The sequence below is a fragment of the Lates calcarifer genome, linkage group LG23 (assembly GCF_001640805.2).
Source record: "Lates calcarifer isolate ASB-BC8 linkage group LG23, TLL_Latcal_v3, whole genome shotgun sequence".
Taxonomy (NCBI): Eukaryota; Metazoa; Chordata; class Actinopteri; family Centropomidae; genus Lates; species Lates calcarifer.
Window position 1 is genome coordinate 10,118,965 of NC_066855.1, and position 24,970 is coordinate 10,143,934.

The 24,970-nt window shown below is 38.5% G+C and overlaps 1 protein-coding gene across 1 annotated transcript in view; it reads right to left on the bottom strand.

The window, feature by feature from the left end:
- Window positions 1-6,517: 6,517 nt before the first annotated feature.
- atrnl1b (attractin-like 1b) overlaps window positions 6,518-24,970 on the bottom strand; it is a 59,493-nt gene continuing 41,040 nt past the window's right edge. Inside the window, exons 26-29 of the mRNA XM_018698737.2 lie at window positions 24,173-24,251; window positions 14,629-14,736; window positions 9,000-9,114; window positions 6,518-8,697 (exon numbers count right to left, since the gene is read on the bottom strand). Coding sequence (XP_018554253.1) covers window positions 8,573-8,697; window positions 9,000-9,114; window positions 14,629-14,736; window positions 24,173-24,251 — 427 coding nt within the window. The 3' untranslated portion in view covers window positions 6,518-8,572. The remainder of the gene's footprint in view (window positions 8,698-8,999; window positions 9,115-14,628; window positions 14,737-24,172; window positions 24,252-24,970) is intronic.

Below are 24,970 nucleotides of genomic sequence, written 5' to 3' on the forward strand. Positions count from 1 at the left end.
TCACTGTGCTTGTCCTGAGATGATAAAGGGGCTTATAAACCTTTCAAAAATAAAAGGCCTCACTGAGGAACTTGAGTCTCTGTTTGAGTAATACTAAGCACAAAACTGTGGACTGTCATGCCTCTTAGCCAGTAGCTCAGCACCATGGAGAGCGCCATTTCCACAAAGGGCAACCTGGGGTGAAACCGAGATTGTGACACCAGCTGTTCTCAATCAAAGTAATGACTCTCCCATATGAGAATTTGCTCCTGCTTCCTTTTAAATTACTGAAGTCCATTCATTTTCAAAGACTGCAGACTCTCCTTCTGGCCACAGTGTAGTTAACATCCTTATCCATGTGTTTTCTACTATGTTGTCCTCTTGGTCTAGTCACAAACATCCACTTCATCAAGAAGGTACAAATCAGCTTTCTTATTGCATAATGGCATTTTAACTATCACTTGTCCCTACTGAAAATGGGTTCTGTCAAAAATAATAACAGATTAAAAGGACATATTCCATACTATTTTTCTGTTTCAACAGCAGCTACCCCCGAGACCTTGACACTGTGACCATGGAAATTGGTGTTTGGTCAGCTGGTGGCTAATCGTTACAGAAACATGATTTTAAAAAATAACGTATAAGTAATATAATAAATTAGTTGACTAAAACTTGTGTTTTCAGGCTAGTTGATATCAGCATTATTTATGTGAAAACTAAATGTGTGAGTTAATATTTGGAAAATAGGCTCTGACTTCTATCACTTCCCACAAGCATACACTAAGTTCAACATGGCAGGAATAGGGAGTGGCCATAATAAGCATCCTCCTCAAAGCCAAATTAGATACAGAGCCAGACACTGGCCCACATGGCTCATGTCCTGGCTGAGCAAATTGTTTAGTTAACCGAGATGGATAAATCCAAATCCAGCAATCAATTTATGCTGCTGGAAAAAAAAAACAGATATACAGCAGATTATTGAGTCAAACTTTTTCAGCTAACTAAAAAAACATTGTTTGGAGAAGTCTCACCTGAAATGCTATGTAGCATTGATAAGGAGCAGATGACCATTTGTACATGGATAAATCTTACGGCAGATGAGTGGAGTAACAACATAATCCACACAGCTCTTTAGATGCAATTATGATACGAAAAACAGCAAAGCAAAGGTCATGTACGGACAGTGATTTGGGATAAAATCCTTAGCACATATACAGACAGAAACTGCAGCAGACCAACAGACCCCACAAAACAACAGCAACAGCAACAGCCAGGTCACAACATGCATGAAACTCACTGTTTATGTAAACCAAAATACCATGATGCACTTGCAAAACAACCAAAGAAGAATGAGCTCAGTCGCTAAAAGAATACCAAGCAAATACTGCACACAAAAGAGGATTTTGCTACCAGCAAATACCAACACATCTGTAGGACCTGAGGCACACAAACAGGAAACAGGAACTGAAAAAACACGACACTCACTGTGTACACATACGCAGAAAAGTCTTACCTTGCTGAAGAAAGGTAACCACCCTCCACATCTCAGCAGCGTGGTCCCAGTCCCAGTGTCCACAGTCCCAGGAGCGCACACCGCTTCAAGTTTGTAGCAAAGACACAATAATTCCTCCATGAAGGTGTCCTGAAGCGCCATTACTGTATTTCTGGCAGGGAAACTTAGCTTAAAGCAAAGTTACAGAGTTCTTCATAAACTCGCGACGCAGCAGCTAACAAAGTAAAAGAGAGGTCAGGTTAAATTAAACAGTCCGCCTTGTTGCAGTTGTGTTATTCACCTAATATCGCAAGTACGTTAAATACCGTCCACAGGACCGACCGGTTTAGTAAAAAAATATCCACTTCAACCTGGAATATCTAGAGATTTTCTAACCGCTAAATTTTCTTCAAGTTGTCGCGAAGTGCGCAGGTGTCCACAAGATGGTGTCTAATTAGGACAGAGCTTTAATGGGGCTAGTTCAACGCAAGCAAGTTCAATACTGGCTGATTTCAATCACTACAAACGTAAACAAGGCCAGCACAGTTTCTTTATAGTTTATCAGTTTTACTTTGCTAATGAACTGCCATAAATACGTACCACAATAAAAAATTTAGGCTATATTTTTATTTGACAGGCGGCATTACTGTATTCTTAGTTTTTCCTGTTTTGCCAACTTCGCTTGAATGCAGCACACATGCGCATTGATATGAGTAAAGGGACTTTTCCAAAATGTGGGAAATTGTATAGCTTCACCACACAGTATACATCAGCATTACAGATTGATGTGAAAATGCAGAATAGGGTTTCACCTTCTAGAAAACATAACATTTGCCTCTGAAACCTTATATTGATTCTTCATAATGTGAAGTTCAGTAGTCATGATGAGGTGGTAGCGGCATGCATGATCCACAATAAATAACATACAGTACTGTACCTCACAGGTAGTTGTTAGTACATTTCGTTTACTCTCACTATTAAATGTTAAGACATTAATACCTCCTTAAGTTTAAGGCCTGGACGGTTTGATTTACAATGTGCACTGGCATCCAAAATCTTCTAGCAGGCAAAAAAAAAAATCCAATAGGATTATATTGGATGTTTTGGCAGATTTGTCTGCTGACACACCCCCATAATTTATATTACTGAAAGTGACAGATTAATCACCATCTCTTGGTAATACTGGAAACGAACCAAGACAAACATGGATAAAAATCCATACTCTCACATAATAAGTGAATCGAGGGGCTCAGGAGCCTCAAATTCTGCATTGAGCCATGAGGCACCATTAACATACTATCAACCTGATACAGTCAATGCAACTAGCAAAACTGGATTTGTACTACGCATGACAATCAAACCTGTGATGCAGATTTACTTATGTGTTGCCATCTGGTGGTTGAATTAAGTGCAAGTGTAACAACTTCCACAAAGGACAAGGTCAAGGCCTCCCACACACCAAACCACCTTTTTATCTAATTCATGTCTGGAATGTTTTGTAATGTTATCGGGGCAAGAAGAAAGGAAACTGAATTAGGTTGTATTTTTAAGAAGAAGGGGATAAACACTGACATTGATGCACAGCGATTTGACTTTGACTCACCAGAAGAGAAAAACAAGTCATTGAAAAAAGTGGCCGTGCAGCTGAGGTCATGTAGAGGGATGAAGTTAGGAATCGATATTAGAATTTAGATTTCAACTTTGAATGATGAGTTCAAGTAATTACTACGATTCATTCGGGAGCAGTCGGCTGGGAACACATTTTCTTTTTCAAATAATTAAACTATTCCAATCTAAAAGAAAGGAACATTAGTTTGTTCTATAACACTGAATCTAAGATGTATATCCTAAAACACAGGTGAAAAAGCCTCAAGTGTTGTTCTGATAAAGGCTGTGGTTTCTGTATGTAACTGTAACCAGGTCCCACACAAAAGCAAGCAAACTTTGAAGTAGTATTCAGTGTGTACGTAAACCATTTTTTACATAATTTAGGTGTCAGTGGGGCTAAGATTACATTTCCATTCTTCAGAGAACACTGTACTTATAACTTCCCATTCCCCCTCCAGTTCTGCACTCTGTTCTCAACAACACTGTGAATGCTGCTGTGAATCCTATTCCGACTGACCAGGAAGCTAAAATGAAACAAGGCATTTCCCATTGATAAATATTTTCATTATGATTAATTAAATCCGAAACTATAATTGGTCAACTGCCCAAAACATAATGAGAAAAACCAATGCAATGTTAACTAAGCGACAGATTACCAAGTATGGAGGGACTACAGACGACACTAAGGAAAAGGCTGAGCGGAGTTAAAATATAAATCAGTAATTGCCAGACGATCAGAATTGGACCAGACTGGATGTCTGTTTGCCAACAGTGACTCAGGTTCAGCACAGCAATCACTCTGAATATTTTCAGCACGTCCCTTTCCAGTACTTAGCAATGACCTCTGTTTGCCCAACTGTCATTTTGAAAAACGACAGCTAGTCACACTTTGGAAAAGCCAACAGCCTGTTTGGTCTAAAGCCCTCAGATTCAAACACTGAGCCAATTACCTGGCCCTGGTGTCCACATGTAGCTATTAGTGGATTACAGTGGATAAAAAACTGAATGGTGCTCACACTGGCTATAAAGGACATGTTGCAAAAATGTACATATGCATTTCAAAGCAAAGCATCTTTAAAGCTTTACGAGGTGTGTTGCATTGGATATCTGTAAGATCTTCATAAGACAAAGTGAGGCTGAATGCTCTTTAAACTGTTGGCGTGATGAGCTTTTTGTTTGAAACTCACAGCTCCCTGGTGTGCAGCAGGACAAGGCTCCAACCAGATCTGAAATGTGCTAAAAAATGTCTCAAGGAACACGACAAAAAGCCCAAGGTGTTAGCCTGACCTCCAAACTCACCAGATACCAATCTGATCCAGCATCTGTGAGACCTACCTACTACTGTGAAGGTCCCCCCTCGTGCTGCCAAAGCAGCTCTGACCTGTAAAGGCGTGAACATGGGACCTCAGGGGGTGTCCTGTGGCACTGGCAGCAGATCGTTTGGGTCTTGTGGGTCCTGTGGGGCCTCCATGGATCTGGATTATTCGGGATCATTCCACAGATACTGGATCAAGTTGGGATCTGGCGAGTTTGGATGAATGTCAGGACCCAAGGTTTCCTAGCAGAACATTGTATTATAATGAAATTATGTTATTCTGTCCTCACAACATCATGGGAATATGAGACAATACTACTTAAAACCAGTGTTGGTTTTGTTGAATATTCCAATGTGATCCCCTCTAAAACCATTCAGTGCAGCTAGTCATTTTATTTGTATGTTTAAATTTATTCATCATTCGCTGGTCATTATTTAACTATGCTGGCTGCTGCAGAAATGTCAAAAAAATTGCTCTAATGTACCAATTTCAAAAAACATTTCACAGTGTCTGTTTGTCAACATCACTGAAACAGCAGGAGAGGATTTACGGGAGCCGCACACAACTTCACATGTACAACTGGCTGCCATGTGCGCAGGCAAAAATTGCGGTGATGGTTTAAGACCACCTGTCACCTCCAGAGCTGTCACCTCCCTTTTTTTAACATCTGTGCTGGAAGTACACACAGCAGGGCACGTAGATTCTGTTTTAACAGACAAATTGAGGGGATGAGTACACGCCCAAATACCCATTCTGTTGAATACTTGATACTGGGAGAGTGAAAAGCAACATGTTTTATTGACTATGCGGCATACAATTTGTGAAAATACTGGTTTAAAAGGGACAAGGTGTAAAATCTTCAGAAAAAAACAAGTACATTATATGTGTACCCTTCAAACCTCATGGTACTAAATGGGTTTATTTTGTCAGATATCTTGCCATCAAGAGCATTATATTTTACCCACATCGTAAGCAACCATTTAGGGTCCTAGTGGCTTTTCTTCAAAAGTGCCTGCAGCCAATAAATATACTGTGGAGTGTAAGTGAGGATTATCCAGAGTAGCACTTGGGCAGGCTGCATCCCTTTTCTTTACATCCCTGTTCAAATGCACACCCTTGATGTTGAAGAGGGAGCACTTCAACAGCATTGTGAGAGGTGACAGAACATTAAAGGACAAGCATTTTAAACAGGCTGATGCCACATATCCATTTTTTGTCACATGGTTTAGCCTGAGATGAACCTTGAGGGTGAAATTTTTTTTTTTTTTTTAAATTTGTTTTTTGCATGTTGTCTGAAATTTCCTCTACAGTGAGACTGACATCGTCTACAGTTTAAACTTTTACAAGATAATTTGGTTTTATAACATATGTGTCTAATTAACATACGTTTTCCTTTTCAACTCTGCATTTGTTTGCTTCTTCTGACTGCATGCCTGCTGAATATTAAAAAGGTAAAACTAGCTTTGACTTATAACCAGCCATGTCAGAGTGTCTGCTTTTGGGTTTGAAATCTTTCTGCCTCTTATCAGAACTGTTACAACACAGATTAGATGATAAAATCCTTAGCAACAGGGTTCACTGACATGTCTGAGATGTCATTTTTGAGAAAATATAAGCAAATATAAAATATTTAAGTATACAGACTATAAAAATACCTTATCCAAAAGTTAATGTGACTGTTGCTTTATTTCATTTCTATTTGACATTTCTCAAATACAACTTGAGAAGATGCCTTAATCTTTTAACTCGTTAGTGACTGCATTTTAATTCAGTCTTAGAGTTGGAGTCAGTTATGTAAAACAAATGTTTTAAATTTCACAAGAAGCAACCAAGAAATGATTCAACTTTTGTGATTTTCACTTTCGATTGCTTGTGTTTTACTGTAGCTGTGTTTAAAAAAAAAAAGAGAGAGAAAGAAACTTGCACAGATACAAAATATACCACAATTCAACTCTGGTTTTGGGTTTCTCACTCAGTCACTTTCAGAGGGAATAATTATCTTTAGCTGAGGCAATCAACCAGTGTTGAACAGTGGGCACCAGAATGCAATTACAAATTGGACGTTTAAGCTTCAGAGGCAGTGAACACCAGACAGACAGAGGCAGTGGAAAGACAAGAGATGTGCTGTACAAATGATTCTCAGGTCTGTTTTTTTTTTTTATTTTCTGGCATGTTGTCCATCTTTAAAATACACTGAAGATTACTGATATGCAGTTTCTCATCTTTTTTCACGGTACAGTGAGACCCTGATTCCTGTGTAATGACACTGTTAAAGGATTACTCTACAAACACAAAATAAAAACACATTAGCTGGCATACTACCCTTATGAAATGCATCATAATGACCACTTTGCAACAAAAAGCAAGACAATGCCCATAAAGTCTTTAAAGATGCACCATTCAAAAAGAGTTGACATTAAAACGACTGATTTAAGTTGAGAATAAAATCAAGTTAAATGCGCTATTACACAGGAATCTGTTAAATATCAAAACAAAAAATATTAACAGAAATGCTCTTTTCACAAGTGTAGCAAAAGACTTACAATTTATCATAGATATAGTAACAGGTGACAAGGCCTAAAATAAATGATAATCTCTTGCCATTCTGTCATAAAAACCTGACAAACACATGAAATCTCGAGAGATAAGAGTGACAAAGACTCACATTTGTTCCAACAAGACACTGTACAGCTCGGGATGGAGTCGGGGCTAAAAATGGTTGACAGCTTTGAAAATTTCTGCAGATCAACATGCCCCCCCTCACTCCCCCATTCCATAGGACTTCATGGAAAGCCAAGGCATTATATAAAAGGTAACGTAACTCCTTGTACTCAAAGATGGAAATAAAGTCATAGCTTCAGAGGACTCTTAAAAAAACTTACAAAACAAACTAGTAAACAGCCAGAGGAGCATGATGTCCCTGGTCTAATTTTATTATGCAGACGTCTTTCTCCTAAACGGCATCCGCCCACCACATCAATCCAAGGGCAAGTTCAAAAGCCAAATGTCCAAGTTGCACAGCAAAATGATACAATTACAAACTACAGTAAAGAATTTACCAGAGCTTCAGTGTTTCTCTGCATTATGTAACTTCTTCAAAAGTGAGCACACTGGGGAAAAAAAAAAAAAAAATCTGGATTTTTGTCGCTAATGAAACTCCCAGTTTGCTAATAAAATGCATCTAACTTTTCTTAAGTTTCTGTGTTTTCCATGCTCTACTTTGACGACTGATGATTTGTTCGTGCCTCCTCCGACTTTTTGCAGTCTTTCACCCACATGCCGCCGGTAGTGATTGCAGTCTCGTGTCTCTGCAGCATTTTATACATTGTATTCCACAGAAAATACAGACATTAGCTTCAGCTGGGTGGATGATACGTATGTACAGGTAATGCTAAAAGAGATCATTAATGGGAATTGGCAAACCAAAGGGGTGTGATAAAATACTCTAGTCGTTAAAACACTATCATTTGGTTGTGAGATGTTAAAGAGAGTCAAGGCCTGCCCCCCCACCTCACCCCACCCCACCTCCCAAACACACACAGAAAAAAAAGGCAGAATGAATTCAGTCCATACAGCAGAGACTGAAATTAAGAGTCAGGCTTGTCATGAAAACTAAATGCTTTAGCACCATAGAATACCACTTGTTGGCAAGCAAAACGAAGGACAGATGCCCCCCCACCCCCACCCCCCCGGCAGCATGTACTGGCTATCTACCAACCATTTTCCATCTTCTGTTTCAATTCCCAGCACAGTGTGAGGGAAATCAGTTTGATACAACCCAATGTACAGACCCTCCTGCTGAGCAAATGGATGATGGAAGCTTCGGTAGGTGCAGATCCTCCTGATGAATCTGTCTCTGATATCACTGATCAGGCAGGTTCCCACTCAGTTTTGAGATAATGACTGTCCAAGCTAAAGGGAAAGATGCTGTCACGAAGGTTGGAGAAGGATTTCTGAGGATGACATATGTAGAACAGGTAACAAGAGTTGTGCTCTTGGGATGCTAAAACTTCAGTGGTAGCAGCCAAATGATATAATCCCCTACATGTTGCCATCTCTTGTCTCTGGAAAGGTTTCCAACCGGGACATTTGACAAGTCGGTGCAACATGACCTCAGGTGGATTTTTTTATTTTTATTTTTTTAAAAAGGAAACCCAATGGATTGACGGGTTGAGACTCAGACGCAGGTGCCTTGGTGTGCGGGAGGAAGGGCTTTTCGGTTCTTTAACGCTTGGGACTTGTCCTTAAAATCTGTTGGTTTCTGCTGCGAGACGTCTATCAGCGCACTGGCAACAATGAGTCCTGAAGAGGGGAAGAAAAGCACGAAAAATGAGTGGTGCAAAAGAGGCAATTTCTAAAAATTGCTTTGTTCATCTTCACCGAGTCAGTATGTGTTAACTAAAAAGAATAAATTACAGAACTTCAAAACACCAGATGATTGAAATCATTCCAATCAAAATCTAAGCTTTGCGTATGAATGTTTTTCATGACACAAACCTTTTTTTTTTTTTTTTGCTTGTTCTAAAACTCACTCACAGTAGTGTCTGGCTAATAAATGTGGTCTTTAAGACACAGATTTCGAATACCTATGGCAGTCACTGTACCTGACTGTCCTGGTGGAGGTAAGCCTGAGGGCCCAGAGGGCAGACGCATGAGGACAGTTAACACAGCAGCTTTCCCTCCTGAACACGGCTCCATCGCAACAGGTTTAGGGACACCCTGACAGGAAACACAACAGAAAAATATTCATTGGTTTATTCTGATTTTACTGTAAATCATTTGACTATGATGAACTACATCCTGTGTTCTGCACAGACAACGCCAAAAACAGTCATTTGTGCTGAAATATTAAAGGCAAAAAGCATAAAACAGATACACATAAAAAAAAGTATAAACGGTCACTGATTTTAGCAGCTGGAGTTGCTGCATTTAAGACGAGCCTCCCTCCTCCTGAGACAAATGGTTTGATTGGTCACACAACAAAAACACTTGAGTGTGTCCCTGTCAGACGGTCCACGTGTTGAGGCAATGACCTACCCTCGGCGTTAATGGCCAAAACTGCTCGTCTCAAGCGTGAAAAACATGTCATCCTGATAATGAATGTCAAGGGTTTCGCAGCGTGGATTGGATGAGGGGAAAGAAATTGGGGAATAATAACATGTCTGAATGGAACTGACTTTTTTTTCTTCGTGTCTGCCTGAATCTAAAATGGAGATGAAACAGGCAGCGAAATGGGAGAAAAATGGGGATGCGCAAGAACATGCATTAAAACATGAGAGAATCAGAGGCAGGAAGCGGTAATTTGTATTTTCATGTTCCACTGGAATTTGTTGTATATTTCACCCTGTGCAAACAGCAAAAACAAAACACTGACGCTACCTTGTCTATACCTTGTGTATAAAAAGCTACAATTTTGGAGCGTTGGCTCCAAAAGCCTTGATATACTGGATATATAGCATACAGTATATTAAGTATAAATAAAAAAAAAAATAATAAATAAATAAAATAAAAAAAAAACTAACTAAAATTCTGTGTTGCCACTTTTTGCAGTATGGAGTCCTTTAATCAAAAGTGCAGTCCTGTTTCTTGTGCAGCATGCAGTGTAATTTCCCATGCAATTGCTAATTAACTTTGCCATTTCAAATGCCACAGTTAACAACTACAATATGTTTCTCTGTTATTCAGGGTATTGAGGGTGTTGTCATGTGCATCAGACTTTAGCTGAGTTTAAAACCAAAAAGCAGGCGAGTCTGCTTAAAAATCCATTTAACATGCTGAGCCTCATAATAAGGATAGACATGAAGATGAACACACAAGGGATAAGTATGGTCAGGAATGTGATCATGTATCATTGTATTCTAATTATACTATACATGCAGAGGCTACTGTATTGGCATCTTTGTCACACAAGCAGAAAAAAATTGCCAGAAACTTGTTTGGGTTCTTTATCTTACTGGGATTTTACTCTTCCTTATTTGGGAATTTTACCTCACAAACACTGAAAGAGGAGGGGGATGTATGAATAGAAGAGAGCACAGTGTACTGAATATTACTGACCAGCATCAAGGAGCTGATTAACGAAGGTAAAGCTAAGGAGGAGTATAGCAGTAAATGTCTCAGCTCATTATGTGACACCTTTTGATGTATAATTTTTGGTACACATGCTATTGAAAGTGTATTGTGAGAAGTACTGGCTTTGTCCTTCATTAAAAGAGAGCCCTCTTTGCAGAATTCAAATAATTTCCTGAGGTTATGAATGCTGTCATCATTGGCCCAGCTTGTTTTCCATTTGTCTGTATTACTAATCAGCTGGAACTAATACAGAGGGACAGAAAGACAAGGAGAATGGAGTGCAGGACAAAGGTGAGGGCATTTTTAAAAAATGGAGGGTTAGACCAAAGTACAAACAGAAAAGTGGACTAAATGGAACAGACACACGCTTATTATTAATCAATTGTTATATGTACATTCATAAGTACAAGGGACCTCAAGTATCTTCAAGACTACACATCAGGTCTAGTTGTCTCTAATCCACATGTATTTGACACTCCAGTATATCTAATGCTCATAAGCACCATGTGAGAGTAAATGCTAGGAAGCTAAAATTCAGTTTCTGACACGAGTCATACTGTACGTGAAAGACACGTTTCTGTGTCCCAGACATTGTGTGCATTGTTACTCAACCCAATTATGCCACATCAGAGAACACAATATTGTCATGCATCTGCCCGGTAAAACTCAAGATCAAGGCACATACAGTACGAGATCTACTGCTGACATACTGTACAAGGGCAATTAAATTGACTGCCATTTCATGACCATTCAAGTGATTCTCCTAATGAATAGCTTATGTGATCTACATTCATGCATGCAGGGCTAATTTAACGTAGGCTGAATTTTGACTAAAGCAGATTCCACTGTAAGCTGTAGTTACATGGATGACTGAGTGAAACATCATTATAGCTGTTGCAAACAAATTATTTACACTGAGACAAAACTGTGGTTTGTAAGACTTAGAAAAGAAGCTGAAGCACTGCTGTATGGCAGAAATACTGACTCCATCTTTACATTAATCAAGGTAAGTTCATCATGAATGGCAAGGAATACAACAGCTTATAAATAAGGTTGATCATTTCATTAGTATTCCTTTCAATATAAATGTTGGTATTGGTAGAACCTTGGTGGAAAATAATGTCCATATGCAATGATGACTTGCAATTACATGACAAAATGACATGACCTTAGAGCATGCAATTTCACATTAAATTGTTAAAACGTTGTTTTGTTTTTTGGAGGTACACAGAACCACATTAAGTACTGTCACACCAATGCTGTGATTTGTGCCATGAGAGTATAAACAACACATTTTTGTTTGTGTGAAAGTCAGTAATAACAGCAAAGTTAAGCCACCCCTCTTCTTCTCACTCTCTTTTTTCCGTGAAATGCTTTAATTAATCTGGAATCACAGAAGTATTCCTACAATGCGGAGGAAAATAAAAACATTAATAACTCATTCCTTTCCATTTCAATCGAAACGCTGCCTTTTCTGCCAAGGTTTTTTTAAACTGCCGTGTTCATTTTCATATCTTCCAAAGGGGGATTACACAGCCTGCATTTCTGCTACGCATTAATCAAGCGCGAGGACTGTATTATGGTCATCCAAGCACATAAACATGCATACACACCCATACAAACACACACAAACCAACATATCTCCTTTCCTCTCCCCCTGCTGACAGGTGTCATCCATCATACTCGCTGTCCCGTTAGCGGTTCCATATGCTGAATGCCGGCCATAGTGAATAGAGACATCTGTGACATCGAGGCCTAGGCCTGCAGCGTTGGGGCCCGATTGGCTCTCTGTCCAACAGCTGCTGACATCTTGGTCACTAAAAGCAATGTCCGTCTCTTGGGGGCTTAAACCAACCAAAAAATGGAGGAAATGGGCACAAAGGCTGTTATAATTTTCTCTCAGACCAGCTGGAGGGTCTGCAAAGATTTGTAACAGAGAGATGGTACTAACTAATGCAGCGAGATCAGTGCTGACAGCAAAGTCAGAGAATAAGCTCTTAAATGTTTTCATGTGTTGGGAAGGGTGTGTGGGGGGTGGTTGGGGGGGGGGGGATTCTGGTACTGAAACCTTTCTGTGTCTTCCTGTACAAGCTGCATCAGTTATTAGTGTGGTTATAGCACTGAAATTAATTCCAAACTGTGTCACTACAACAGAAACTTTTTAAGCAGACCTCAGATATCCAAACCGACCTGTGCTGCGTGCACTCTTCACATTATGTCAGTGAATGAGTGGGTCTGACTTAAAAGTCCAAATGGAGCTGGTGAAACAATTAGGAAACCAGTGATGCTTGTGTGGCATCAGTGTCCTCTTTGACATCAACAAATACTTCCAACAGCTAAGTGGTGCCAGATGCTGACCAATTAACCTTTATGAAAGACAATTACGTCTCATATCATATGGTCCACCTTCAGCTGGTGCCGGGGCATATGATGGAGCTGTATATAGTCCAACATATGCATTTACACATTTAAAACCAAGTAGATTTGCTTTTAGCGATTTGAGTCCAAAATACACCAACGTAGCCAAAAAAAGCTGACAAAAGCTACAATGTGCTATGACAGAATATGATAATATCCTTCCATATATAAAAATATGTACAAATAAAATGATTGTATGTTTTTAAAATACATTTAGGCAATGTAGCTATTTGGCAAGAAAGTTGCTTTCTTGCACCACTGTATGCTGCATTTACAATGTAATCTATGTTCTGCTATAGTAGTTTAGGGCACAGGCATGCAAATTATTTCCAAAACAACAAAGTTCTCAGGTGTTTTCTGCAACAATACTTCTGTAGTAGTAACTTCCTTAGAAGCTGAATGGACATCTAAGTGAAGACTGAAAGCCAAGCATTGATAGGTTCACTCTGCATCTTGAAAGGGTCAAGAAACAGGAGGCTGAAGATGTGGTTTTTTTTCCCCAGTTATCATTTCCAAAACAGCTTGGAACATTTTTCAAAGCAATACTCTCTAGTGGATGCAAAGTCACTACTTTAATGCACTTTATAACAAGAACACTGTCTTTGGTTTTTGAGCTGGGAAGGGACGACAAATTATTAAATAACAGGTGGACACACAACTAACAGTTCGCTTAAATCAAGGCAAAGCGGTGTTTTCCAGCACCATTCAGGTTCAGACTATACTTCACTGCTTTAAAAGTACAACAGTGAAGTGCACTCAGAGGACCAAGATGCAATGTTTTTCTCCTCTTTACACTGCCCTTTACATTGCCCTTCACAATATCATAATGCATGGTGAGTACCACTCAAAGCTACGCTAATAGCTAATATAGTGCCTCTTTGCTGGTTGCCACGGTGATTTTATTTCTCTTAGCAGCAGGTGACACTGGCTGAGGCAACACTGCTGGTCGTCTAATGTCAATTTGAGGATGCAGCTCTCCATATTGCTTTAAACTAAGCTTTTATCCCATGTGGCATTGAGCTCGCGACTGCCAGACTTCTTCACTACTCTCTGTTTATATGGGAGGTATTCACATCCTAGGAATAAAGAGGAGTGGGAGCGACTGGATGGTATAAAATAATTCATAAGCACAAAAGCATATGAGCATTCATGGTATGATACTCTAATTTAATTTTGAGTTCAAGGCACTATGCAGCATATTCCTGGTAAACAGACCAAGAGAACAAATTAGGGCAAAAATCATTTAGTAAAATACACGTTAAGACAAGGAACAACAATAAAATGTTCCAAAAACCACCCTGACGTCACTGTTTTAATATCAGAGCAATCTCTCCTCAGATCAGCAATGCTTTTCAAAGTAGTGACCATCTTTTCTTTGCAACAAGATTAAAACAACTGTTAAAAAACAAGAACAAAAAAAACAATCAATTTAAAAAAAAAGTTTTGAAAAATCCATATAAATCTTTAAAAATCTTAACATTAGGACATCATTTCACACAAAAGATATTTTTCTCAACATCGATTGAAAAATGTCAGCAAGTCCACAGCCCTGATTGCAGAGAACACTTCATATAAAGAAGTGGGGCATGGGAAGAAAGGACCATCATTGACAGATTTCTTATTGATCCAGGGAGTGGATAAAAGTATACTGCAAGTCCCTTTTATTGCATACATTCTACTGGCATGAATGTGATAATAATCTGAGTGTATGCGTGTGTGAATGTGTAAGCAAGCAAGACTCACATCAACCACAGGCTGCAACAGTTCTGTTTGTTCTCCCCTGGCATCCAGTGCAACAGCAACTGAGGCAAATGGACGACTGGCCATCTGCTGACGCTCTCTCATCAGTTGCTGTAATATCAAACACAGATGACAGATGAGCAAAACATTGGATACAGAATGGATGGATGGATTTGGGAAATATGCCCTACTGCAATGATAATATATAAACACATAATGTACAATATTTATTTTTGATCATGCTGAAAAGAGACAAAAGACATTTTGAATTTCAGCACTTAGGAAGGAAAACACTATGATCATATTATATATATATATCAGGGCTTCAGGGCTTTCCATTATAACAAAAGAAAAGGTGGCTGACAGTGGGTTATTACGTATAATCCAACTCTTTAAAATAAACTCATTATTGCTAGAAATATGTCGATTTTTTTTTCAGCACTTTGGAAAAATAGTTGTAATCTGACTAAATCAACTGAGGCTACAGTGGACTATGAGTTCTGGGTAGAACACATTGTGAACACTAATCAAAAAACAGCATGGATAAAAACCAAAAATTTTAGGTGAATTAAAAGCAATTATGCAGCCATTTATCCATCAGTAATCAGTATTCTAATGATGATATATGATGCTTTACAGTATGTGGCTATAGTCTTTGTAGAGTTTGCAATTTAAAAACCAGGACTGGAATGGGGTCTTTTGTTTTTTATAAAATGAAACACTCTATAATATACTTTAAGGGGTATAAGAGTGAGAAAGAATGAAAAATTGGAAGAAGAAAAAAAACTGTGTTCATGCACAGTAATATACAGTACAACCCCAGGGCTATTACAGTATGAAGAGAAAAATCAATAGAAGATATCAATGAGGAAACACTGAAAGACAATCCAGAAACATCCATACCCCTGGGGAAATTTTATGAGCCCAACATTACACCAAGCCCCAACTTTATCTAAGGCTTTCCAGCTAAGTGATTTTTCACTTTGATTTTAGATTATATTATAAAAATTTTGAATGGAATGCAAAAATCATTCTTATTTTGTCTAAAAATATAAAATAAAATATTTTGCCCATCCCATTCACATGTGGTACCAAAATATTCCAAACATTTTTTATATGATGTAAACCTTAGTAATATAACAGCACTGCAAATCATCAACACCGCAAATGCCATAATATTGTTTCCACATAAGAACAATATATTATTGCAGAGAAAGTAAACTTTCTCTAAAAGACTGTGCACAGGCATACTGTGGTCAGGTCACTGCCTGAGAGTGACACCATTTCTGCAAAAAAAGAAAGAAAAAAAAAAGCTTCCCTTGTTCCCCACTAATCAATATTGTAAAACAACTTGCACCACACTTTCATCAGCAACATGGTGTCTGATCAATATCTAAACTGGCCACCATTTTAGCACCAAGGACATCACTGATTGGTATTGGATTTGTGATGAGCTTAAATGTGCTGCATTAAGATCTAATTGTACTTCAGATTACTAAGCACATCAAGCGGCTGTAATGGTCGGCCTCATAACCTGCCCTTCCTCTGCACCTCTCTGAAGCTGAAAAAATATGGGCTCTACAGTACATGTGTAATTTCATACAAAAGTAAGACTAACAGACTTAAAATAGTGAGTGTATAAAATCATTTGTTGGACGTTCTGTGAGATTCAACATTCAAGGTCTATAAGGGAATTTGTAAAACAATTGTAACCAGAAATTGTGTCAAAAACGCAAGAAAACGTATAAGGAATGGCTTAAACATTGTTTTTGTCTACTCTGCCTACTTCCGAGGCCACAGAGCATTTCATTAGCTAACTACTGTACATTTTGTGAGTTACTGGTTAAAAAGAAGCCCTGTTCACTGTAACACATCGACTAGTCAAGAATGTAAGCAAAGCAGGCAGACAGAGTTATACATGAAATAATCTTAAAGAAATCATACTCCTAATGCCAACAGTAACTAAAAGGGTTAGGGCTTAGCAATTAGTCAATTGTCCAGAATACAGTGAACTTATATATAAGTTAAATTAAAATCTACAGTATCAGGAAGTAAAGTTCACTTAGATGAATAAGGTTCAAAATGAACAAAAAAACTTGTCTTTTCACTGCTTAATGATACTTAATGATACTCTACAGCCCATCCTGCAGAAGAAAAAGAAAATCTATAAGTACAGACGTACACAAGTACACTTGACTGTTTAAGCGCTTTCCAATTATGTCACATTATCCCTTTCATAAAATGGTGTGCCTGTTTGGGTCAACTGTACTAGAGCTTTCTGAATTTTCTGTTGGTCTCATTCCTGAATAGGAATTTGCCCTTGGTGTAGAAATTAATCCTAAGATTCTGTGTCCAGAATCGTCAACCTAACTCCCTCTGAATATAAAAGTATTCATTAGTCTGGCTATTAATTGGCAAAATTCAGATGAGGGTTGGAGAGGCTGATAGCATTGTAAAAATGAACAAGTGAAAAAATTTAATCTGAAGAAAACGCTTTGAATCAACGTCTCAGGGTATCAGAGACTTCATCTATGTGACAGCTTTACAAAGAGAGTATGTCACTGTTACTGTTCTGTTGAGGGTGTACACAGGAAAATATTAAAAGTGGTGAAACGGTGGTCTTCAATTAATTTGTCAAAAACCTTGATTAAATATTTGGGAGCTAGAACAGTGACTCATTACTGAGACTGGAACAGGCAGTTCTTCAACCAGATGCTCAATCATCTGTGACTTTTGTAGAGATTAGATTTAAAGAGGAAGAAGAGTCCACACACAGACTCACAAAACAAAAATACAAAGACTATGTTCTCAAATACTGCTGATATGTAATACATTGTTTAATTAATGCACTCTAAGCTCTTTGAAGACATCTGAAGTGGCAAAAACAATGTAAGAAAATAAAATAAAATTTTAATTTTCTCAACTGCATTGGATTGGATTATTCCTTGATAATGTAATTGTGGCTATACTGTATCTGCCTGGGTTGTATAACATATTTGTCAAACACCCAGTCTTTCACCTCTCACTCAACACTCAACCATTACGTCACTGACCAGCCATCACTGTTGTACAGACTCACTGATAGGGAGTGAATGAGAGGAAAGTTCAGGTCAGTTCTATGTAAGTGTCACTTTGTTGAATCACGCTGAAAACATTCCCTAGGGGAGGAAAAGCTGAGGAGAAAAACAAACAACAGCCATATGAAATTGAGATTGATCACCAGATCGATTTTTCTTTTCGTAGCTCAGATTTTTAAACTTTAAATCTGAGGGCCCCGTGTCAGATTGTCGTACATCTCCACTTTTAAACATCAAAACCGGCAACACCAAACCTATAGATTGGAGCTGCTGGGCCACCACAGGTCAAAATGAGAAATTTTGCCCTTTTCGAAAAGATAAAAGCTGGATGGAGGGCCTGGCGGGGGTTGTTGCAGAACAAGAAAACAGCTCACAGCTTATTACAGTTCCCAACATAAAAGCTTCAAATCCAGCAACATACATCCTAAATGTCAGATAGCAGCAATGTTATTTATCATGCTGCAGAATTCATTTAAAGCGACAAAGCATAAGAGGAGGGCAGAGGCAAAGCCAGGGAATGCAGGTGCTTTGCTCTGTGTCCAGCACATGCATCTAAAATGTGCTGGGAATCCAATCATCAAAGGGCTGGTACAATACCAGAGAGATTCTGGAAATGAATACTGAGTTAATGACAAAAGGCAAGAGTGAACTCTGTAAAACCAATTAACGTTTGTGCAATGACAGACTGATTTTGTCAAGAATACAAGCTGGAGCCATTCATGGTTGTGATAAGGGTGGGCATGCAGTGCACTGCTACGCAACTTGATTAATTTGGCAAGTGAGCGCATGAATTATCTGTCTTGTGAATACAGCATTTTGTTCCCTTCATTGGATTCTATAAAAGGGCAGGTGTCATCCCGCCTCTGAGTATATTTTACACCTAAGCAGGTCACTTTGTCCTTTTCAAAGATCACTGCCTCTACCTAAAGGCAGAATCCTGCAGACTATAAATAAATAAATAAAAACATAATAAAATAAAAAATAAAATACTGACTTGCATACTCAAATATCAAAATGTTTCTGGTAGTTGTTTCTCCTTTTCTTTTCCGACAGTTATTTTCACATTCTGTATGTTGATGCATGCTTTCACAGTCTACACACATACTATGGATCAATGGACTGTAAATGAAGATAACCAGTATAGTAGACTAACACTGCATACAGCACCACTGTGATATGATGCTGGTGTAGCTGAGTGGTTGTGTGTAGGCTGCAGTACCAAGATTATGTTATTATGTGGTTGTGTAAAATAATAAGGCTAAATTGAAAAATAAAATATTCATTAAATGTTACCTTGTCGGATTTCTATAAGTCTGTTTTACTCATTAGCCTGACAGGTTTGAAACTTCCAAGGGTAAGCTATAACCTGATTTGAACTCCTAATCATCTGTAAGTTTAGAGGAAATTATTAGAGTCCAAACTTTAAACTGAGCTTGGGACAATCAAGGTGACCAGGGGCTTAAGAGTAGGATAATCTTATTACAGCAATCGATGAGTGCTGATTGAGCTCTTCAAGGGAAGAGCAGAGTGTTGTGAGACTACGCCAAGTCTGCAGAGAGGCATGAGAGAATTATAAGGTTAGTGATGTGTTCCTTTCACTTTTGTCAGTGCAAATATTGCAAATTAGGCAATCGGGTGGTCTTAATCAACATAGGTGTTCACTGTGATTGAAAGCTAAGTTTTCTGCAGAGGCAGGTGCTGCCAGCATAATATACAAAAATCATATTTTGCAGAAAACAAATACCAGAAGGCACTGGCAAAAAAAAACATTTAAATTAAACTGTAATGTGAACAGAATATTTCTGCTGTTTACCTCATCAGTTAAAAGTTAAAATGACTGTTGCCATGACAACATCCTAGAGTTCAAAATCCTCTTGGCTATGTAGTTTTTTCAAACTAACTCATGCTGACAGAGATGCTGATGTTAAGCATGTAAAATGTATATTATTAAGCCATGTCAGTTTAGTGCGTCACTTACTAGGATACATCATCTGAGAACCATGAATGTCATGGTAAAAGTAAATGTTGAAATATGTTGACAGGAAAACAGCAATTTCTGACCTGTTAGTGGTGTTAGAGGAACAGTCAGAAGATCACCAAAGTCAGTGGGATTCATCCTCTGGGAACCATGACTGTCTGTACAAGATGTCATGGCAATCTATCCAATAGTTGTTGAGATATTTCAGTCTGGTCCAAAGTGGTAGACCTGCTAACTGACAATCCCTGTGCAATCCCTATAGCCATGGTGCTAGGAACTAAACTACATCAGTGACACACCATTATAGACAACACAACACAGCCCTTTTAGCCTTTACATCCATCACTATACTGTCATCAGTTACAAACTGGCCACAACTATTATCAGTGTCATGGCCGTGACGACTTCTATGGGCTGATGCTTTTAATAAACAGATGCTAATTAGTTACTGGTGGACTTCGTAAATGGCTCGCTTAAACACACTGAAAAAAAATAATGGTGCTTTTTATGGTAACCGCTGCTCAATAACAATTTTAAGTGCTTTTAGAGAGCCAGTAAAACATCACCGCTCTACACAATGGTCAGTGTATACGTGTGTATGAGGTGTGTCTTTGGGTGCGCTTGTATTGAGTGTGTGACAGAGATAAAGAGAGAATTAGGTACATCCACGTGTTTGTGTGTAAAACATCTCTGTGTTGCAGTCTCGTGAAATGTCAGCGCCCCCTCCCTCCCGTTTCCCCCAACAGGTAGCTTCAAAGAGGTCAGCCCCTGTCTTCCTCCGTGGCATTTAAAGCTGTTGTCTTTTCATTGCTTTGTCCCCGTACTCAGGACCCAAGTCTCGTCACCTACCCTTGACTAAAATTATTCAAATACAACAGCTGCACCATAGGTACCACGTTCTTTCAGTTCCTGACAAAAAATGGAGTCTCTTATCCAATTAGTGCATTAGCCTGGTAAAAGATCAGCTTTGTAAGATTATGTCACTTCCAGGAATCAATATGTAAACACTACTGTCAAATGCGTTTCTAGTAAAAATCATGCATTATATTTCTTTTTAAGTCTAGGACAATCCAGAAGAACTAACACAGATTTCACACCAGAAAGCCAATTTTAAAAATATTCAATCAAAGTTCAATCAGTATCAGACATCCATATGCCACTTGGCTGGATGAGTGTCTCATTATCTTAAGCCTCATTAGGACTCATTCATTCCATGTCCTTATGTCAGGAGGGGGGGCTTGTGAGCATTAGATGGCCCCTAGCCCAAACCCTTCCATTGCTTATTTGGACAAGTCTCAGTCTCACCCTTTCAAAATAAATGGACACAATGTTCAGTGAAGAGCCAATCAGTTCACCAACGAGACAAGCACAAATCAGTTTATCTTATATCATTAAAGATCTGGTTCTGTCTCTACACAAGGGAGCAATCACAAATACCACTGAAACTCTTGTGATCAGTTACTATGGGACCAAATTCTTCATAGAGTATAAAATTGTTGTACTTGATTAATTTAAGCAGGTAAAATGACATGAGGCTGAAGCGATAGAAGGTAAGAGCAGCTCATAAAAACTGTTACAGATACAGCAGCTCATCATAACTTCATAAAATGCAACTTTAAATGAGCACAGGAGGAGAACAGACAATCAATATTAACAAATGCTTGCTGGCCAAATGTGGAAGCACCATTATGCTGCACCTCTTTATGTTATTCAGTCTAAATAGGTCAAAGTAAGTGTCCACTATCTCTTGAATAAAGCAACCAAAACATAGCCACCGAAGCTAAAGGAGTCTTTTATAGGACACACAGATGGATCTGTGTGTAATTATCTTTTGAGCAGCCACTGCTACAGACAGAAGATCTGCTAGTTTTTTAAAGAAAGATTGATTATGTCTGTATCTGTCAGACACTGATAATAGAGTTTATTAAACAAAAGTGAGAAGAGGATGTGAGTTGGAGGATGCTGACAGGATTTTGGATTCACCAGCTGAACTTTTAGTTGGACTTCAGTTATGTGTAAAAAGAAATGAAATGATTTAGTTACAGCTCTTGGTAACAGCTATTATTTTAAGAGCAAACAGGCCTGGGTGAGTGCAGACTTTGTTGTTCGCAAGTTCAAAGGTGTTCAACCTTAAAGCTACAAAATAATTGTCGGACATTACTACAGTACTAAGTGGTGCACTGGAACAATTTTACTCTGACAGGATATAAAACAGACCTTAACTAGTTCAGTAATAATCTGCACAAATAATTCTACTGAGAGACTACTTGTACCCACAACAGCACTGAAGAAGAACCCTCCTGGCTGTTACAGCTTTCAGGAAAAGGTTACACAGAGCTTCTCTTCTCTTTACAGTGTTTTCTTCTAAAGTAGGGCACCTGAAAATGCCACAACATGAACCTTACATGAACCTTGTATTCTTTTAAATTGGTGGCGTTAATAAAGGCCATGCACTGTGAAGACAAATGTCCACGAAAACTGTCTATAGTGTGAGAATACTGAAATAAATGATGAACCGGGTGTGGAAAAAAACCTTTGTGTCAACAGGGTGCAGCTGAGCATAAGTGAAAAATATTATTAAATTTCATATTTTCCCAGAAAAAAGAATTGGTAATGGTGGTTACAAAATATAATCCCAGTGGATTTTAGGTTTGAAGCTCACTTATGGACAGCATCAAGTTTCAAAAACAAAAACTGATTGACACACACACACAAAGCAATATTAACATTAGCTGAGTGAGTAAATCATTCATATTTATAGGAACTGATCTGCAAACAAAGCCTTCATGTCTTCTCACAGACTTAAAAACAGCAAGGAATTTCTCCCCTGCGATGACAAAACTTTTCTATCACCTCAAATTAAGAGATGGAGGTTTTCATTTAACTATTTATTTATTTTTCATCTGGCAGCTGAAGGGCAGCGACAAACAGATGATAGAAAAGCCAAGAGCAGACAGAAAAAGTGAGCAGAATTTAAATGACGTGAGCCCATCTGTCTGCATTAATTTTTATTGACTTTAATTCTTTGGATAGGCATGATTCGAAGTCACGATAGCTATCATTCTTGTTTATTTTCATATATCAATTAGGGGATATAAAATTCAGACCCTATGATTATCAGTGTCATTCCCAAAGGGGAAATAAATTCTGGGAGCTTTATTAGCAAAGTGCAGGTCATGAGGGCTGGATGCGCACCAAATGAAACTTCCTGCTATTGAGTATCACACAGCATTTACCAGAATATAGGATTTACTCTGAAGAGATGGAAATGACGGCTGCTCTTACAGAAACCGGTGACCAGCCTGCACAGTTCGGGTTAAGGGCGGTGGGGTGAATTTGCATACATTTTCTCCCCTCCTCAATTTTCCTGCGCCGCATCTTTCTCAACCTCTTCTTTAATTTCTGCTGCCAATCATCTCATCTTTCACCCCTTTTCATCACCATCTTTTCTCAGCCCCATCTTTCATATCAACACTGAATATTAATGTTTCATTCTATCCCCTTTTCCTTAAAGTCGCTCACAGTATATCTACTAGGTTCCATCTTAGCTTTTTCCACTGGTCCACTTTAACTTAAATCCACAGTTTATCTGAATTAACATCTTTACTTTTAACAACATTCATTGTCTTTCTGATTAAATAATTGATCAAATCCTGAGACGTCGTGCTTGCCATTAGCAAAAAAACCTCCTCTGAACACTGCTCTAAAGGCATCTAAAGAACTGAAGCTGTTGTGTACATAGTGCTGAGAGTGTTGGCTGATAAATAATCTCCGATTTTCAGACTGTGACATCAATAGCCTAATTGATGCACCTGTGTAATCAGCTGGCTACCTGGCATTTATTAGCAGATGTTTTCAAACAACTACCTGATCCTAATAATGGCTTTTAAGTTAAACTGAAAAACTGAAACAGCAAGTATACCTCTGTCCCTTTTTGCGTATCATTTGCTGTATTTTAGACTCATTTATCAAGAATTGTTTCTCCTCTTGCAGTTATTAAGAAAGGGCCATGCCAGTTGTGCTCTTCTGGTTTTTTGTATTTGTGATTTGTTGGGATGAGGACATTGTGTGCAGTGGTGGCCTGAAATGTGAGACAATCTTAGTGAGCATGGTAAAATCTTTAAATGTCAAAATCACTGGTCCTTGATCCCAGTGTGAGACATGTCCATTGTCTGATGGCAGCTTTGGCCAAGTGCTGCAAAATTCTGGCAGCATCAGAAATTTAGGACCCAATTCTCACGTGCTGCTACAACCCAGGTCTACAAACCAGCCAATCAGAACACAACATGAAATGACACAGAACACACTGGACAGCGCGACATTTCATCAGTACCATTTCTGAAAAAAGTTTAGTGAAAGAACACACAGTGGTTTGGGTCTGATGAGTGTTTTAGAAAGAACTGGGGCACCACCAGTGTTGCGGAAAGAGAAAATCTTTTCTTAAGAGCTAATTGAAAGTAAATCATATCTTTGAACAGTCAGATGGACTTACTTCTCTCCTTCGTGAAGCCCAGCAGGTTTGTTTGATCTTCCACACCACCGCTGCAACCAGGAGTAGCGACAGAAAGCAACTAGAATGAAAAGAGAGGAGACAATATTAAGCAAGGTGATTTGAACTATAAACAGTAATCACTAAAAAAAGTGCCCACATGAGTTTCATGTTACCATGTATCTTTACACTGTATTCTTCATAAGAAGTTCTAGTTCATTCTCTTTCTAAAGTAATTCACTTGCATCTACATAACATCTTATTTTCATGTGTAAAATACTATCTTTCCTTTATTTTCCTTTGGGATTGGCTTTTAATAAAGCATTATTTTAGAACCAGTATTTACATTTTGCATTTTTTTTTTTTTTTGCAATATCTGCTATATTTTCATGATACAGTAAAACAACTATAATATTTCTGGCTGAAACAGAGTGGACTTAAATACTCGAAGTTTCCTTCTAACTTAAAAAAAAAAGACAAAACAGGGGAGATGATATGAGGAGGTAGCACATTCATTTCTCAGTAGACTGAATATTTTGGCCGATTACTTCAATTAATAACCCGCCAGTAAAATCATTAGTCAAGGGAAATTCGTCAAGTTTCAAGCGCTACTGGGATAGAAAAATATGACTGATTGAGAGGCTTCCACTTCATTATCCTGGTGACAGATGAGAAGGTAAAGATTATAATGTGCTAAAGACACATTCTGTACTTCTTCAGAGCTTGTCAGATCAACGTGGAAAATGGCTCGTGCTTCATCTGTCTGTGTGGGGTATTCAGCATCAAGGAGGAGATGTATTT